Source organism: Hydra viridissima, unplaced genomic scaffold (genome assembly GCF_058129835.1).
Source record: "Hydra viridissima isolate aposymbiotic clone 2 unplaced genomic scaffold, HvirCarnegie_v1 scaffold_19, whole genome shotgun sequence".
In the NCBI taxonomy this organism is placed as follows: Eukaryota; Metazoa; Cnidaria; class Hydrozoa; order Anthoathecata; family Hydridae; genus Hydra; species Hydra viridissima.
Genome location: NW_028324318.1, coordinates 637717 through 656472, shown reverse-complemented (window position 1 = coordinate 656472; position 18756 = coordinate 637717). Strand labels below are relative to the sequence as shown.

The window sequence follows — 18756 nt, the reverse complement described above, 5'->3', positions numbered from 1 at the left end:
AACATAAAATCTAATAAAAATGTATAATATAAAAATCAAATAAAAATATATAATATAAAAATCAAGTAAAAATATAATATAAAAATCAAATAAAAATATATAACATGAAATCAAATAAAAATACAAAACATAAAGTTAACTTAAAAACAAACATAAACTTAAATAAAATAAATATAACTTTATAACTCCTATACAGGGAAGATTTTATGCTGATTGGTCCAAGCTCAAGTCAAGTATTAAATGCATTAATCTGCAAGTATTTATTACATTTAACTACTACAAAAATACCATATATTATATATAATATTATATATTTTATCATATGATATTATGAATTATTTATTTATGTGTTTGCAGAAAAATATAGAGAGCCCTTGGAATTAGGTTCCGTATTCAGCAATGCCAACCTAGAAATGTTTGAGGTCGGCAAAAAAAAAAGGCCAACCTCGTTTCTATGTTTTATGGTAAAATTATTATCATTTTTTTCTTTTTTGCTGACCTGATGCTGACCTCATATTTGCTAATTCCATGGGCTCTGTGTATATATATATATATATATATCTCTATATATATCTCTATATCTCTCTCTCTCTCTCTCTCTCTCTCTCTCTCTCTCTCTCTATATATATATATATAATATATATATATATAATATATATATATATATAATATATATGTGTGTATATATATATATATATATATATATATATATATATATATATATATATATATATATATATATATATATATATATATATATATATATATATATATATATAGATATATATATATATATAGATATAGATATATAGATATATAGATATAGATATATAGATATATAGATATAGATATATAGATATATAGATATATATCGATATATATTTATGTTTTTTTAGTAATTAATTTCTTTTATATCAAGGTCTTATCAAGTTGTTGAATTCCCTGCATTAAGGAAAAATCAATTATCGTCAGTAGCCGTTGTGCCTAGGAACTGGATTCATTTAGAGGAAGCTCAATATTTTTGCTTATGGCCAACTGGCTACTCTAAAAAAAAAGTTGAGGGGTTTGTAAAAACCAAGTCATTTTTAAATAAAAAAATCTGCAAAGAATACATCATAAATATTTTAGGACAATCTAGTAAGTTTTTATTTTCAATTGTTTACATTTTTCTTTTTCAAAAAATTTTTATTCATAGTTTTTATTAACTTTTGTTACTAATAAAAAACATTAAAACATAAAAAATGTCCTGTTGTTGTGAAAATTAAAGTTTTTTAAACTTATAAAATGTAATTCTAAGTTTTGATTGAATAATTTATATAAAGTAACAAGTATTTACTGATCTAAAGTTAGCCTATGATTTACTGTAAAATGTTTCAAATTAACATTGTTTTCACAGTGTCCTTTACTTTTTCGGAAACTTTCTAGTGACTTTAAATATTAAAATTATTTTCAGAGAGTTATGAAACTGCTTGTCGTCTTGCTCAAACTCTTGAAGAAGAATCTGAAGTAGCCTTAACTGATGGGACTTCGTCTGAATATCCTGAAGAAGGGGCAGCCAATAATGCTAATGAAATAATCCAGAACAAAAAATGCAAATAAAAACACTCGGTTTGTGGAATATCTCTATCCGTAAAATCAAATCCTGTGCCTCCACCATTCCCAGATGAATCTGATGGTGAGAGTGGTTTTACATTTATTAATACTGGTGGCAACAAAAAGTTTTGTCTAATGTTTTAATATTTGATTAAGATTCCATTTTTTAAAATTTTGTACATGTTTTATTAGTTGCATTGTTTTCTGGTAATAAAAGTGGATCAGGAAAGTATGTCTTTATATTATCTATGTAAATTCTTTTTTTTTTAACTAAAATTATAAGTTTATATTTTTAAATATATGTTTACATATATTGTTTAATACAAGGTCTATCAAATCAAATCCTGTATGGTCTGTTAAATCAAATACTGCGCCTCTGCCATTCCCAGATGAAGCTGATGATGAGAAAGGTTCTACATTTAATAATACTGAATGCAACAAAAAATATATTGTTATTTGGGTTATTATTTAATTAGATCACATTTTTAAAAATTTTATACATGTTTTGTTAGTGTCGTTTTCCGTGAATAAAAGTGGATCAGAAAGGTATGTCTGAATATTATCTTTGTTTATTTTCAACTAAAACTATAATTTTCTATTTTTTAATATAAGTTTACATGTTTAATACAAGGTCTATCAAATCAAATACTGTACCTCCACTATTCCCATCAGAGTCTAATAATGAAAGAGATTCTACATTCTATAAAACTGGAGGTAAGAAAAAATGTTTTGTTTAATGTTTTAATGTTCAATTTAGATCCCATTTTTTTAAATTTCATACATGTTTTGTTAGTTGCATCGTTTTCTGTGAATAAAAGTGGATCAGAAGGTATGTCTTTATATTAGCTTATATAAATTGTTTTTTAACATATTATAATATATGTTTACATATATTATTAAGGTCTATCAATTAAGTAAAAAAGTGAAGGTTTATAATATTTGTATAATATATATATATATATATATATATATATATATATATATATATATATATACAGAGCGTTAGCCAGGTTTAAAATATATATATATATATATATATATATTCATATAATGCATATAATTATAGCATTTTATTAAAAGGGACATCGACTTCTAAACACTATGAGAAAACCTTTCAAAATTTTGGGGATCAGGAAAGTAAGGTTTTGGTTAAACTATTTGTTTGTTGTTTTTTAAGTTTTATTACTTGTTATACATTGTATATGTGTTAAGCATGAAGGCTTTAAAAAAATACATATTTTATGTTAGAAAAATACACACTTCTACCTTTTTATGCAGATAAAGGTTTTAAATAACGCTCTTTCCCGTGACCTTAATAACACAGCACAAAAATGTGCTAGAATACCGTTTTTACAGCAATCAATTCACCTACAGGGATAAATAATATGAATGTTTAAAACTTTAACTCCAAATATTTGAGTTCCATAACACCTTCATCCATGTATGTCTTCAATTTAATAACTAGATTGTGTTTTTGAAACCAGTCTTCCAATAAATTCCAAATGCAATGAAATATTATTTAATTATTTATGTATGTTTATAGAGAAGTTAGCAGCTTTGGAATCCAGAATAACAGAACTGGAGCAAAAAAATAAGTTTTTAGAAGTTCAAAGTTTTTTGGAAAATGAAGACATTGTTGTTCCCCCTGGCCTTCCAATGGAAAGTAAGGAAGATTTGGAGAGGCTTAACCTTATACTACAGATGAAATCTGAGATGGCTCTCTATGTAATTTGAAATTATTTTTTATATTATGTTTCTACCAGTCTACAGGTTGTGTTTAAACTTGTAACTATTATTTTATAAGATCAAAGATAAGTTTTTTTATAAGTCTTATAATTGTAATTTATCAAAGGTAATTTAATAATACCTTAGTTATAGTATACCGCATTACATTTTCATTTACCTTAGAAAAAATAATTTAAATTAAAAAAGTTGTAATATGTAGCATTATTTGTTTTTAGGTCGAATATCTGCGTTCTATTGGCGGTAAAGTTGAACGTCCAAAATACATACGACGTGTGTTGGGAGCCATGTTTTCCAAAAATTTTAGCGTTTTATGCAATCTAAACGGATCTTCAAGTAAGATGATAGCAACTGGAATGGGCAAGATTAAGTTGCGATGTTATCATTTTGTGTTAAAGTGCTTACTATGTAAGTATTACTAGTTATGTAAATTTTTATTAAAGTCAACTGTATTATTATATTTACAAAAATATGTTTACAACACTAAGAAAGAATATAATATGTTAGCACTTATGACAATTACCAGTGTTGTCATTAGTTGTGAATTTGTAAAATATTATATTGTCCCTTGGTGACTTGAACTTATCAATGCCGTATTTTATTGTTAACTAGAGATGTTAATTGCCAATGTAAACCATGATTTATAAGTATTGAACTATATGATTCTTAAAGAGCATATAAAAGTTTTTCTTGAACCTATAAGCTTATTGCTCTCGGTTATCATATGCACATATTTTTAAAACTGCTAACCAGTTAATGTAATTCTTGATTTGCAAAGTATACGTATAAGAACTTAAAAAAACTTAAGAATAATTTATATTTAAACAAAAAATAAATTGAGTTTTTAAATTTATTTTCATTTTATTCTTTTAGCAACAGTAAGAATTCAGTATCTGAATTCCAAGGATAAAGATATTTACCCGATTGTTTCAAGATGGTTTCAGGGCGCAATTGATCAAGGAGATGGGCGAATAAATAGACAGACGAAAAGCAAGATTATAAAAGATCAGTTGCAGTTAATAAATGAAAAGAATATTTAGTTATTATTTTCTTTTGCAAATTTATAAAAGTTTATTTATCTTGATTTTATTTATAATTCTAATTTTTCTTAATTATTATTAATAATATCTAAGAAATCGCCACGTTTTTAAATACTACTGTTTTAAAATATTGTTTTTAATTAAAGCTGCCAATATTAATTTCAAACCTTTAATAATATTAACTACAATAATATAATATTTTTTGTTTTTTATTTTTAAATATTTTTTTTTAATGGTCTGGAAATAAATGTGTAATGATAAAAAATTGGTTCATTTTGTGTATTCAACTAAGTTATCTATAAATGATACAATATTTTGTGTGGACAGTTGTACTGTTTGACTGGTAAAATCTGATATACAAACAATCACTATTAAATAGAAAATTAAATATTAAAAAGCAAAGTTATACTTTGTTATTAAGCAATATTCAAAACATGATTTATAACTTTTGCACTTTCAATTTAAGTGCAAAAGCGAATTTAAAAAATCGCGAAAAAAAATCATATAGTTGGGCCGGTAATGGTGCCAACTGTTAGCCAACTGTTTTATTACTGTTGGGCCGTTAACGGCAAACAATTGTTTAAAAACAGTTGGCTAAGTGTTGGTAAAAGCGTTACGTTTTTTTCACGGTACCAACTAAATAGCCGACTGTTGGCCCAACTGTAGCTAATAGTTGGTTATTAGGATCGGGCCAACTACTTACCAATTGTTCGATGTTTACTGGGAAATCGTCAAAAATCATCAGATTGTTTTTTAATGCGTCAAGAACTTCAGCTTCAGGCACGTCGTCGACTGTTTCAAAAAAATTGCACTCCATGTCTGTTTTGTCACTCCATTGTTTTGAAATCTTCTCAATAACACATTCAGGACTCGCGTTCATTTTTCCTATCTTGCTTTGAATGTTGAGCAAATCGAGAATAACCTCTTTTGGCAGTTTTTTCTCGAACGAACTTTTCAGTAGTTTGTATTCTGGTTGAAAAAGAGACTTTCCAAACACTTGCAAGTTGTTGTAATCCAGCCATCCAGGTCTCAACAGCAAATTCAACAGCAATGTTGTTTTTCCGCAACGAGACTTTCCGACAATGATTCCCCTTATACTTCTCGGCAAAAGCTTGTTGTTGATCCTTTTGCTCTTACCAATATTCCATGACAAATCAATCACTTCCATTTTTATTTTAAAAAAGTCTTTATATGTGTAAAATGTACTGCGTCAAATGCAAAAGAATAACGGAGACGATTCACTTGAGAAACGAAGTCTCCGGAAACTACAGAAATATGCTCTAAGGAACTTGTGATGTTTGCGGAACGACCAAAAACAAATTCGTTTTGTTGCAAAAAGGAGGCGACTTGATTGAATCGCTCAATAAACTATCCAGCAAAATCAAACTTCCGTGGGCAAAGTTCCCTGGAGAAATGCACATTCCAGGCATGAACTTTGCAGGTCCCGGCACAACCTCGACAAAAGACTTACTTCCACCGACATGTACCAGGATTGGAGCAAACCCGTCGACTGGATGGACAACGCCGCTTACCATCATGATCTCGCTTACAAATATTTTAGCGACAGGCAAAACAGAAATTTGGCAGATCAAATGATGATCGAAGAATTGAACTCCATACCCAACCCCACTCAAAAAGAAATCAAGGAAAAAAAACTCATCACTCCAGTCATCAAAGCCAAAGCCAAAATCGGATTGGGTGTCGGGAAAAAAAAAAAATTCCCACGAAGAACCTGAAATGGACGGATCAGCTTGCAGAGGAGCTTCACAAACCAGTGATTCATCATTTCAGAAGAAGAAAAGTGATTGTGAATGACAATGATGAAATATGGGCTGCAGATTTAGTTGATGAAAGCATGTGAAATCGCTTGGCGTGCAATTATACTCCACTGAAAACGAAGAAAAAAGTTGCGTCATCGAACGATGGAACAGAACAATTAAAGAGAAAATGTTCAAATACTTTTCAGCAAACAACACAAAAAAATACTTTGACGTTTTAAATGAAATGATGAGCAGCTACAACAACACAAAACACTCTTCCATTAAAATGACTCCTGCTGAAGCAAGCGAAGAAAGGAATAAAAATAAGGTCTGAATGAACCTGTATGGAAATGTGCAAACAGAAAGACAAGAACCGAAATTTTCCAATGGCGACAAAGTGAGGATCACTAAAAAGAAGTCCAATTTTGAAAAAGGGTACAAGCCGAGATGGACTGAAGAGGTTTTCACGGTGTCAAAAATTCAGTACACGGATCCACCAACGTATAAAATCACCAACACTCAAGGCGAAGAAATACAAGCACTTTTTACGAACAGGAAATGCAAAAGACCCATCAAGACATATTCAGAATTGAAAAAATCATTCGCAAGCAAAAGAACAAATCACTGGTTAAATGGCGAGGATATCCAGACTCATTCAACTCTTGGGTGGATAATAAAGATATGATCCGTTTGCAAAAATGATATAAAAAATTTTATTTTCCTTTATAAAAAGGAAATGGAAAATAATCGTGTTAAGATGATGGTTCTAACTAAATCTTTCATTAAAGAATACCTCAAAACCGATGATTACGAAGAAGGATATAAAAATACACCCGGTTGCGAAACATACCATTACAAAATTTACAGCTTTGAAAATGATTTGGATTTCACCATTACTCATCAACATGATACTGGAGCTTTTGAATTGAAAATAAAGTGCGGAACGATTAATTTTGTAAAAAGCGGAATTGCAAAAGATGATATATTTGAGTATGCTCGCAAAAAAATTAATAAAATCAAAGAACAAAATAAAATATATGAAGAATTTATAATTAAAATGGTGGAAAAAATATATGGAGAATTATACACAGGTCATAAAAATGATCTAAAAAATTTTATTTCATTTATAAAAAGATGAATTTTATCACCATTGAAAATTTTGACGAAAGCAAATTATCGGTTGGAGAAATTTATTCGGCTACAAAACCAATTCAGTACCAAATAACTCCGCTGTATTATGAATATTCTTCTGGAAAAGGTCCTGTTGTTTTGAGAACTCCCGTTTTGTTTTCGTTGGGTGTGTTTGAAAGTCACAGTTTGGAAACGAATGAACTGACGGGATATTCCATGTCCTTTCTCGGTTTCAATGAAAAGAATGGAATATGCGATGAAGAAGGAAAATTCATTGAGGTAACTGAAAAAATTTCAAAATTTCTTCGCGAATAAATCATCAAAATGACTCCTTTGTTAAAAAAAAGAGGAAGAACGAAAAAAATGATCACGGATGACTTGTCCATCTTTAAAACAAATACAAACAGTGCACCTTTATTTTTCGGAATGTTGTTCACAAAGAAAAATGGAAAAAATGTCGAAGTCACTTCTTTGTTTTACAAAAAGAAGACAAAAAACGATGGGGCAAAGTGCGTCAAGGAAAATAAAATGCTCGAGAAGATCAACCATCTTGACTGCATTTGACAAAAATGCTTTGCCATTGCCGCTTTAAAAATTGAAGGTGTTTTTATCGGCGCGCAGATCGATTCCATTCAGGTCAAACTTTCAGAAGTCGCAATTACAAAAAATGCACCTTTTCAAAGCATTATGGGTAACGATTTGGGTCTCGGCGTTGTGGAATCTGATGATGCCTTGTGATTTCACAAATGTTTTTAAATTCTCACACGAATTTAAAAATGATTAACTTTGAAGGAATTGTTTTGCCTGATGAGCCTCTTAGCAACTTTCAATTGATAAAGGCAGCAAAAAATTAAAAATAAAAAACTTTAGGGGCGTTTTTGTCAGGGATGAATTACCAAAAAAGCCAAGGGAAAAAGAATGCGGAATTGTCAACACGGAGGACTTGAGCACGAACGGTTTTCATTGGGTCTGTTGGCGCAAGGATGGGGACAAAAAATTCAACTTTGACTCTTACGCCCAACCCCCTCTCGTCGAGCTCGTCTATTACTTGAAAAACCCCGTCTTTTCGACAGCGAAAGGATTCAGTTTGGAGACACGACTTACTGCGGTCACTTGTGTCTTTACGTCTTAAAAAAATCGGATGAAGGAAATGACTTTCAAAACGCCGTCAACACGCTTTGGTAAAATTAAAAAAATGAGTATATAAAAATGATTGACAAATTTTGAAGGACAGAATTGGGAAGGTATTTTATAATCCTTTTTTAACCACTTTATCAAGTGAGCTATATGTCAGAACAGATGGAAATAGCACCATTACTGCAGACTTTGATTTTAACTCGAACAAAATCATCAACCAGGTAGAACCGACCAACTCGCACGACGTCGCCACGAAAAATTATGTGGACACGCATTCGTCAGGTGGAACTTCAGTGGGAACTGCAGACCAGGATTTAAATTTTCACAAAGCGATTAATTTGAACGAGCCGACAAATCTTCATGACGGCGCCACAAAAAATTATGTGGATGTAAGCTCGAGCATGCGCATCAAAACAGACGGGTCGAGACTTGTATTTAAATTCCCATAAATTGCTCAACGTCTCTGAGCCAACCACTCTACTCGACGCAGCCACAAAAAATTACGTGGACACTCGAGTGGCGTACTCAAGCATCATTTACTCAGACATTAACATGACGTCCTACAAACTCACAAATCTTGCAGAGCCCACATCATCCTCAGACTCTGCCACAAAAAATTTTGTGGACACGCATGCGTCAGGTTGAACTACTGTGGGTACCGCTGACCTTTGATTTAAGTTCTCACAAATTGATCAATGTGCTTGATCCGTCAAACTTGGAAGATGGAGCGACAAAAAATTACGTGGACGTTTCGTCTCAAAAATCCAAATTTTTAGGAGTCGTTCCCAATTCAAGCTTTTCGTGCTTGGGATTAAAGTCGCAAGTTGTGGCAGGAGGATTGTCCAGTGTAATTACCGTTTTCACCTACTCTGACGGTCCTGGAGTTCTGAGAAGGTTATGGTTGGCTTTTTTTGGCACCGTCACAGGAGGACTGAGTGTCCCTGGAAAAGTTTTTATCAGAATATTTGCAGACGGAGAGATTGGAGTGGGGAATTATTCAACAGCCACAGACGTTGATGGCACTGACGCCACCGCTCTTGCTTGCGACTTGCTCTTCTCCCCTCTCGGCGGACCGTTTTATGCAAACTGTTTGCAAGGATGAAACGTATAAAGCGCCACTTCGTTGGGAGGGTACTTCACTCTCGACATGGCGTTCAGGTCGAGTTTGACCATACAATTGTATAACAAAAATGCTTCAGCCATCACCTACTGGATTCAGCCTTTTATTTCCACATTCACCACCATCCCTCCTCTCCTTTCCTCCGTTAAATCGTACTTAAGGACGTTCAGGTACCTCAACACCACTTACGGAAATGAATATGTCCTTCTAAATTCAGCAGGAAAAGGAAATGGCATTTTTCTGAAATATATCAGAGCAAACATCATTGGCGCTTCTGGAAACTGGTGGGAGTCCAGAGTCAGAATGTATGATGGAAATTTACCTCCGGGAAACGGAATTGCCCTCAATTCATGGACTTCATACAGCGCAAACAACTATACCAGCTTCTCTGGATATGACGGAGACAGCAAATGCATCTTCTCCTCGTCTGGATTGGAAGATTTTCACTTGTCCTCGTGGAACGGCTCAAACATATCATCGTTCAACAGCAAATCCACTGGACTTCTGAACCAATCCAATGCTTACATCGGTTCCACCACCACTATCTCTTTTTACAGAAACTTTGGAGAAGCAGACTCCATGCCCAGCGTTGGCTCTGGAAGAAGGCTCGTCGTCACGCTCAACTCCGGCGACGCCCAAGTCGGACAATCCGGAAGCTTTTACCTTCTCCTTAGACAGGTGTATTATTACGCATGAAAAGAAACGGCTAGAAAAAATAATTTTTTTCGTAACAAAAAATGGAGACGCAGAGTCTGATAAAAATTTGTTCATTATGATCGAAGTGGCCACAAAAGAAGGAGCAAGTCCACATTGTTTTTCGATCAGGATTTGGAGCACCCTCCCGTAAGAGTGTGTTGCAGATACGAGATATTTGCTTAAAAAGACATTAAATTGAATCGATTGTCTCATCAGAAATTCACTTTTATGTTTGGAAAATGGGCTTGAAAAAGGATTGGCTTTGGTGAATTTGAGGGGCTGCATAAAATCAAAACTGGACTATTTCAATCACCATGTGGTGATTTCAGAATCTGTCAATCAGGTCATCATGGAGATTTACAACAACAGTAATTCGGACGTGATCATTAAAAAGGGAGAGAGTTTGTGCTTTGTGAACTTTTTAAACCCGGCGCATTATCCAAAATAGATCTAAAAAGTATCATCACGCTTTCAGAATCATCTCGAATGTGGATAACTCGATACAGGTATTGTGCATCGCTCTTGGGACTGTTGGAATTGGACTTTTAATCACCATTATGGCCACTCCAGCGGCGATTGCGTGTGAGGGTGTTGCCAATGGAGCACGATTTTTATCCATTGTTGGAGGTTAAGTGAACAAAAAACTAGCATTAAAAGCGGAGAAACACGAGAAAACTAAAGTTCTTGCAGAGTCTAAACTGAACACCATAAGCAACCTCATTTCAAACGCGTTGATGGATGGAAAAATAAGCAACAGCGAGTACGAGCTGATTTTGAACGAGCTTCAAAAGTTTAAATCCATGATGGATGAAATAAGGACGAAAACAAAAAGCAACTTGGATGAAATTACAAAAGAGTCTTTGATCAATAAAGGAAGAGAGGATGCGATAAATGCATTTAAAAACATGTTTAAAAAATAATTTTTTTCCACGAACTCAATCTCCTCGTGTTTGAGATTTTTTTTCCAGCATTATAAAAAATGTCTTTTTTTAAAATACAAGACCCAAAAAAGAGGGACGAGTTTGTGAGAGAAGTGATTGAGAGCAGAAGGAGAATTTATCAGGACAGTCTCAATGAGAATATTTTAGATGCCAATTTTCAGACTCATTTTGGCAAGCATTGCAAGCCTCTCATTGAAAGCAATGAAAAGATGATCAAGAGCATGAAGGTTGAAAATCCCCAAGTGCATGAATTAAATCCGCTTGAATCAAGTGATTTGCACGAATTGGGCGATATTTCGTCCCACTACTTGAACATGTACGATGAGGCTTACGATTGAAAAAAGAAAAGAAATTTCGAGATGAATAAAGTTGGTGATAAAATGTACATTGGAAAAATGGGGATGGAAGTGGATGGAAATGATATCATTATTGGTGGAGAAAGGTACGAAGGAACAAACGGCCTTCGGGAGCTTGTGACCAAATCAACTCTTCCCGACAAATGAAGCGACGTTACCGATGAAGATTTGCAAAATTACTCAAAAATTCTGATCGAGAGTGACGCCATGAGATCTGATACAAATCCAAACAGGCCTAAAGCCTCCAAGAGCGAAAAATATTGAAAAATAATAAAGCCTATCTGAGATAAATTAACGAGTGAAAAAAAGGGCAAAAAAGGGTCTGAAGTAATTGTATTTCCGAGCGATCCGAATGCGCTCGTGCAAAGGCTTAACTTGAGCGTGGCTGCTTGGCATGCTGGAAATAAAGGGTCGAGAAATGAGGCTGTGAGCATATGCGACAAGCTGCTGAGAAAAATGACACTAATAAAGAAGAGTACAAATCAGTGATGAGGTACATCGATGCAAAATAAAAAATCAAAGATTTTTCATGGATTCGCAAGCGAATTTTTTTTGCTTATAGAAAATGATCGTTTACAGAAATAGATATGTTAAGAAACATGTTGTTGGAGGAGCCTCAAGAACAGCATCCACTATAGCCAACAAAATCGCAAAAAGCGAACTGGGGAGAGAAGCGATCATGGCGACGAAATCTGCAGGAAAAGAGCTGGTTTCTTCAGCCATATCCACTGCCAAAGACGTGGCCATCGATAAAGGTAATAGGAATATAGAGAAATTGTACGCCAAGACTGGAACACCTAAGCCATATGGACGCGAAGCGCCTAATCCGAAGGATTTTACTCAGAAAAACAAAGACATCATTTCAGGAATGGTTAACAATAATGGTTATTTAATGGTTAAGTCGATGAATATTCCATGCTTGGAGGTTCTTTGAAGAAAAAGTTGTCAAATAAAAACGCCGTCAGAATACAAGACCTTGTAAAAATGGGAAATGGGATGAAAATGGCATGAGATCTGCGAATCTAAAATTTTTTTCTTTTTTATATAAAAAATGGCAAATTCCGATGTTTTAAATTTTATAGAAGAAACAATGGTTGATGAAGGAATCGAGAGATTCAAATTTCACGAATACGAACCAGTCAGTACCAATATAAGTAATACTGGAGAAATAAGAATCAACATTGAGCAGCAAGACTTGTTCACGCTTCCATCTGAGGCGTACCTTTTGGTTGAAGGAAGACTTTTAAAAGCGGATGGAACGTCCTACGCTGATACGGATGTTTTTACTTTTGCAAACAATGGCATCATGCACTTGTTTACTCAAATATCCTATCAACTGTTGAATCAAGAAGTGGAAACCATATACTTTCCAGGACAAACCACCACCATGTTTGGTCATCTCAAATAGCCAGTGGAGTTCCAAATATCTGAGGGTATGAATCAGCTGTGGCAAAAAGACACAACAGTTGATGCAGATCTCACCGCCATTACCGGATTTATAAACAGACATAACTACATCATTAAGCAGCCTGCTGATAAAGGAACATTTTCGTTCTGCATTCCGTTAAAGCACATTTTTGGATTTTGCGACGATTACGATAACGTGCTTTACGGATTTAAACACACGATTACTCTTGCGAGAAAGAGCGATACTGATGCAATTTCTAAAGCAGCTGGAACAGCCGCAGGAAAACTGGATCTTAGCAAACTGTCCTTGTTTATGCCTCATGTCACGCCCTCTGTTTTGGAGAGCAACAATCTTTACAAAATCATTGAATCAAAAGAGGATGTGCCATTATCGTTCAGATCCAGATAGTGTGACACAGGCGTTGTGCCTGTATCGAATACATTCAGCTGGAGGTTGAGTGCCAGATCTGCCAGTGAAAAACCGAGGTACGTCATTGTTGGATTACAAATCAATAGAGATGGAAGTCAAGATCGAAACCCTTCCGTATTTGATCACTGCGACTTGAAAAACATGTAAGTCACTTTAAACAGTGAAAGATACCCTGCTGTCGATTACGACTTGGACTTTAAAAACAACAAATTCTCAAGGGTGTATAGAGATGCCTCCAAGTTTGACAACAGGCTTTATGGAATCGGCGATATCGTTGCGCAACCAAGCTTGACCGGTTTAAATTACAGGTACATTTGCCCATTTATGGTGCTTGATGTGAGCAAGCAGGCCGAGAGGTTAAAATCTACAGTGTTGGATATGCAAGTTAGAGCCACTTTTAATATAATCGTTCCCGCAGGCACTCAAGCCTTTGCCGTCGTCATCTCTGATAAATTGCTCAGGATTAAACCAGACGGGAACAAAATGAATGTTGTTTATTAGGTCTTTAAGACCTAAACAAAAATAATTATTTACATATTAAAAATGAGATATACGAAAAAGTATTTGAAAAAGTTGCTGAGAGAAAACGGCATTTCCAAAACGTCAAAAGCAAAATGTCGCTGCTGATGCTTGCGGTCGAAAACAATTTGATCGACAGAAGCCAATTGATGGAGGATGTGAAGGAAGAAAGGCCTGTGGGAAGACCGAAAAAAATTTAAAATATTCTAAACTGTTTCAAAAAGAAGAAGAAAATAAATGAATCGCTTTTATCCGTTTTTTCTCGAGTGCAGCATGAGAGAGACCGATATGGTCAAGAAAATCTTCTCGAACTTCTTGCGTTTGGAAAAGGGGGCGTATTTCGTGATTTTTTTTACGTCACCGAAGACGTAATTTTTTTGAATTCCTGAAAGTTACAGCGAGGAGGAGAGAGACAAGCTTTACAAACTCTTGTCGAGTGTTGAGACTGAATTTTCTCTAATGAAAAAAGAGATCAAAGAGCACATCAGAGATTGGAACAACCTTAAGAAAAGAGAAACAATGAGAGCGAAAGGTACGTGCTTCATTTGGAATGCGATTTTGAGGAGAAAAAAAGAATCGCTGGAAAACTGAAAATCGAAATTTTGCTCCACACGATCGACGTCGTTTGCGAAAACTTTGAAATTTTAAAAATTTTGTGCACAAATGAAAAAAATTGAATTTGAGTTAAGTAAATTTCTTAGAAAATAAAAGCTCTGAGACCGGTGCCTGCTCCGCATCCGATTGTTCAAAGACCGGTGCCTGCTCCTTGACCTGTCATTGTGAAACCTGTCATCGTTCCGAAACAGTCCATAATTCCGCCAAGACCTCTCATGTGGAAACCAGCTCTCATGCCAAAACTGGTTTACTTGCAAAATCCTGTCATCGCTATGAGACCTGTCATCGCTCCTATTCATATCCTTGACACTCCTGTTCCTGATTCGTCGCCTGTATTGACTCCTGGTTTATTTTCAAGGTTGACGTCAACAGTAAAAAATGCGGCCGTTAACAGTTTCAACTATGTGCTTGCATCCATTGATCCATACGTTCCAGAGTCGCTGAAGAAAACAGTAAGAGATGTGGGGAACGAAGTGAAGAAAAAAAGGGACTCTCTCAAATCAATCGCTCTCAAATCAATCGCACGCTTAGAAGTTTACAAACCACCCATTCCTTTTACATTGACCGATCATGCGCTGAGACATGTCACCAAGCAATTTTCGCATCAAGTCAAAGGAAATCATCATGACGCTTCTGCCTTTTTAAACTCTGCAAAATATGGAGCGATGGAAGTCATGAGCGAAAACAAAAATAAAAAAGTGAACTTTGTTTTGACGTGCGAAATGACGCTTGTGAGCATTGCTACTGGAGAGGAAACAATTCGCAATGTTCCTTTTCCATCCAAATATGGAGTTGTGCTCGAGGCCATGGATTTGGGAGAGTTGTATGACACAGCGAAAGAAGAAATCCTGGAAAACATAGCTAAATACAGCAATGAAGGATCGAATTGGAAAGTGTCCGCCATTTTGAAAATGGACATTAGCATGATTTATTACAATCCCCTCAGCGCTTCGTCATGGATCGAACTTGACACGTTTCTGGCGAGCGAAAAAGGCAATCATTAACATGAAAAACAAAGAAGACAATGAATGCTTTAAATGATGTGTCACCAGGACGCTGAATATGAAAGATAAACATGGTGAGAGAATTGACAGAGAGCTTAAAGAAAAGTCAAAAGAGTTTAATTGGGAAGGAATTAAATTTCCAGTCCAGCTCGATCAAATCGAAAAGTTTGAAAAAAACAATCCAGACATCAGCGTCAATGTTTTTGTATGTGAAAACAAATCCCTTACCCTTTAAGGATATCGAAATATTTGGATTGAAAGCACCACATCGACTTGCTTCTCATTTCAGATAATAAGACCAATCATTATTGCTTGATCAAAGATTTCAGTCAATTTGCTTCCTCGCAAACATCAGCACATCAGCACAAAACATATTATTGCAGAAATTGCTTGCAGGGATACAACTCTGAAGAAGCGCTTTCCAATCATTGGACTTACTGTCAAGACCACAGGTCTGTCCGAATCGAACTTCCTGAAAAGAATTCAACCAGGCAATTTACCAACAAAGGAAGATCCATGAGAGTTCCGTTTGTGGTTTATGCTGACTTTGAAAGTTTCATCAAGCCAATCAACACGGACTATAAGTGCTATCCTAACCAGTCTTACAACAAGCAGTACCAAAAGCACACTCCAAGCTCCTTTTGTTACTTTATCAAATGCTTTGAAGAAACCATTTATGAAGGAAAGCCGGTAACGTTCACGGCAACAAGCGAAACGGACGACGTCGCCAAAATATTTGTGGAAATGCTCGAAAAAGATATTACTGAAATTTGCGAAATAATTAGGTTTAAAAAAATTATCGTCATGACCCCTAAGGATAAACAGGATTTCAATTCTGCGACAGTCTGTCACATTTGCGAAGAAAATCTCGTAAGTGGCAGTGCGCGACCACTGCCACATCACGGGAAAGTACCGAGGAGCTGCTCACAGCAGTTGAAATACAAAATATCAAATTCCCAAATTCTTCCCTGTTGTGCTTCACAACTTATCCGGTTACGACAGCGACTTGTTCATCAAGAAATTAATAGGTGGAAAATTAAAATGCATCCCCAACAATGAGGAAAAATACATCAGCTTTTCAAAAGAAATCAAAATAAGAAAGTATGAAGAAAATGGAGAAGATTGTGAAGTAAAAAGAGAATTAAGATTTATCGACAGCTTCAGATTCATGGCTTCCAGTTTAGACAGCTTGTCTAAAAATCTGACCAAAGACCAATACAAAAACATCGCCAAATATTATTCCAGAAAATAGTTTGATTTGTTTCTTAGAAACGGCGTTTACCCTTACGATTGGATGGACTCGATTGAAAAGTTTTCTGAAACGCAATTGCCTCCCATAGAGTCGGTCTTCTCCAAACTCAACGACGAGGGAATAAGCGACGAAAATTACTCGCACGCCAAAATGGTTAGGGAAGAATTTCAATGCAAAGCGTTCAGAGATTACCACGATCTGTATAACGTGTCTGACGTACTGATGTTTGCAGATGTCTTTGAAAATTTCAGGGATGTTTGTATGAACCATTACAAGCTCGACCCCGCCTGGTATTACACGTCACCCGGATTGGCGTGGGACGCTGCGCTCAAAATAACAAAAATCGATTTGGAGCTTCTGAGCGATTTCGACATGCTTATGATGGTTAAGAAAGGAATCCGAGGAGGAATCAGGATGATATCAAACCGACTTGGAACTTCAAACAATAAATACATGGGAGTTTCCTTTGATCCAAGCAAAGAGTCGTCGTTCATTCAGTATTTGGACGCCAACAACTTGCACGGATGGGCCATGAGCAAACCTCTTCCCACTCACGGGTTTGAATGGATAAATGAAGAAGAGCTGAACCAATGGAAATCAATGTCATGCATTTTAGAAGTCGATTTGGAATTTTTGGAACATCTTCACGACGAGCACAACGATTACTCTTTAGCTCCTGAAAGAATGACCATTAACAAAGTCGACAAGCTCGTCCCAAATTTAAACGACAAAAAGAATTATGTCATCCATTATGAAAATCTGAAATTGTATGAACGATTGGGACTTAAAATTTCAAAGGTACATCGAGGCATCAAATTTGAGGAAAAAGATTGGCTGAAAAAATACATTGATCTCAACACCCATTTAAGAACTCTTGCCACCAACGACTTTGAAAAGGACTTTTTCAAACTAATGAGTAATTCAGTCTTTGGAAAAACCATGGAAAACATTGAAAATCATGTAGACGTGAGACTGGTCACAAAATAGGAAGAAGCTAATAAATTGGCGTCCAAGCCCAATTACGAAAGTCGCACCATTTTCGATGAAAAATTGATCGCCGTGCACATGAAAAGAACAAAGCACAATTACAACAAGCCGATTTATTTGGGAACGTGCATTTTGGATTCAAGCTACTATACTAATAATATTGATTGTTTCAATTTAATTATTTGTCAGGATAATTTTTTTTTTGAATTTAAATTTTTTAAAACAACAATAATAATAATAATAATAATAATAATAATAATAATAATAATAATAATAATAATAATAATAATAATAATAATAATAATAATAATAATAATAATAATAATGATAATAATAATAATAATAATAATAATAATAATAATAATAATAATAATAATAATAATAATAATAATAATAATAATAATAATGATAATAATAATAATAATAATAATAATAATAATAATAATAATAATAATAATAATAATAATAATAATAATAATAATAATAATAATAATAATAATAATAATAATAATAATAATAGTGATAATAATAATAATAATAATAATAACAATAATAATAATAATAATAAGAAGAAGAAGAAGAAGAAGAAGAAAAAGAATAGTAATAGTAATAGCACTAATAATAAAAACAATAGTAATAACAGTTTATAAATATAAGGGGAATCCACATATTTTTATATCTCTTTACATAGAGAGGTAGCTATATATGTAGCTACATACCAGTATCTCTCTGTAGCCATTGCATGGTAAAGTTATTTTGACTCAGTGTCAAAATAATTTATACTTAGTTTCAAAATAACTTTATAGCCTAAAATATGTAACAATAGTTAATATCAATACATTTTATCTAAAATAATTTATAAACATTTAATTTTAACATTAATATTTTTTTTATTGCCAGCTACATGAAGCAATAAATTATTTTCAATAAAATATTTGTCATGATCTTTACATTATGCTCTCAATACTGTCTTGACAAAAAGGCATCACATTTTGAGCATAGAAAATTTTTATTTATTTAATTTG

The 18756-nt window shown here is 34.0% G+C and overlaps 1 protein-coding gene across 1 annotated transcript; it reads left to right on the top strand.

Moving 5' to 3' along the window:
- Positions 1–206: 206 nt before the first annotated feature.
- On the top strand, positions 207–4482 carry LOC149876531 (uncharacterized). Its single transcript, XM_090075264.1, has 12 exons — positions 207–256; positions 920–1137; positions 1454–1591; positions 1786–1822; positions 1921–2003; positions 2106–2139; positions 2225–2307; positions 2387–2422; positions 2674–2730; positions 3137–3318; positions 3555–3744; positions 4210–4482. The coding sequence occupies exons 1-12, from the start codon at positions 207–209 to the stop codon at positions 4374–4376; spliced, it is 1275 nt and encodes a 424-aa protein (XP_089931390.1). The 3' UTR covers positions 4377–4482.
- The last annotated feature ends 14274 nt before the right edge of the window (positions 4483–18756 follow it).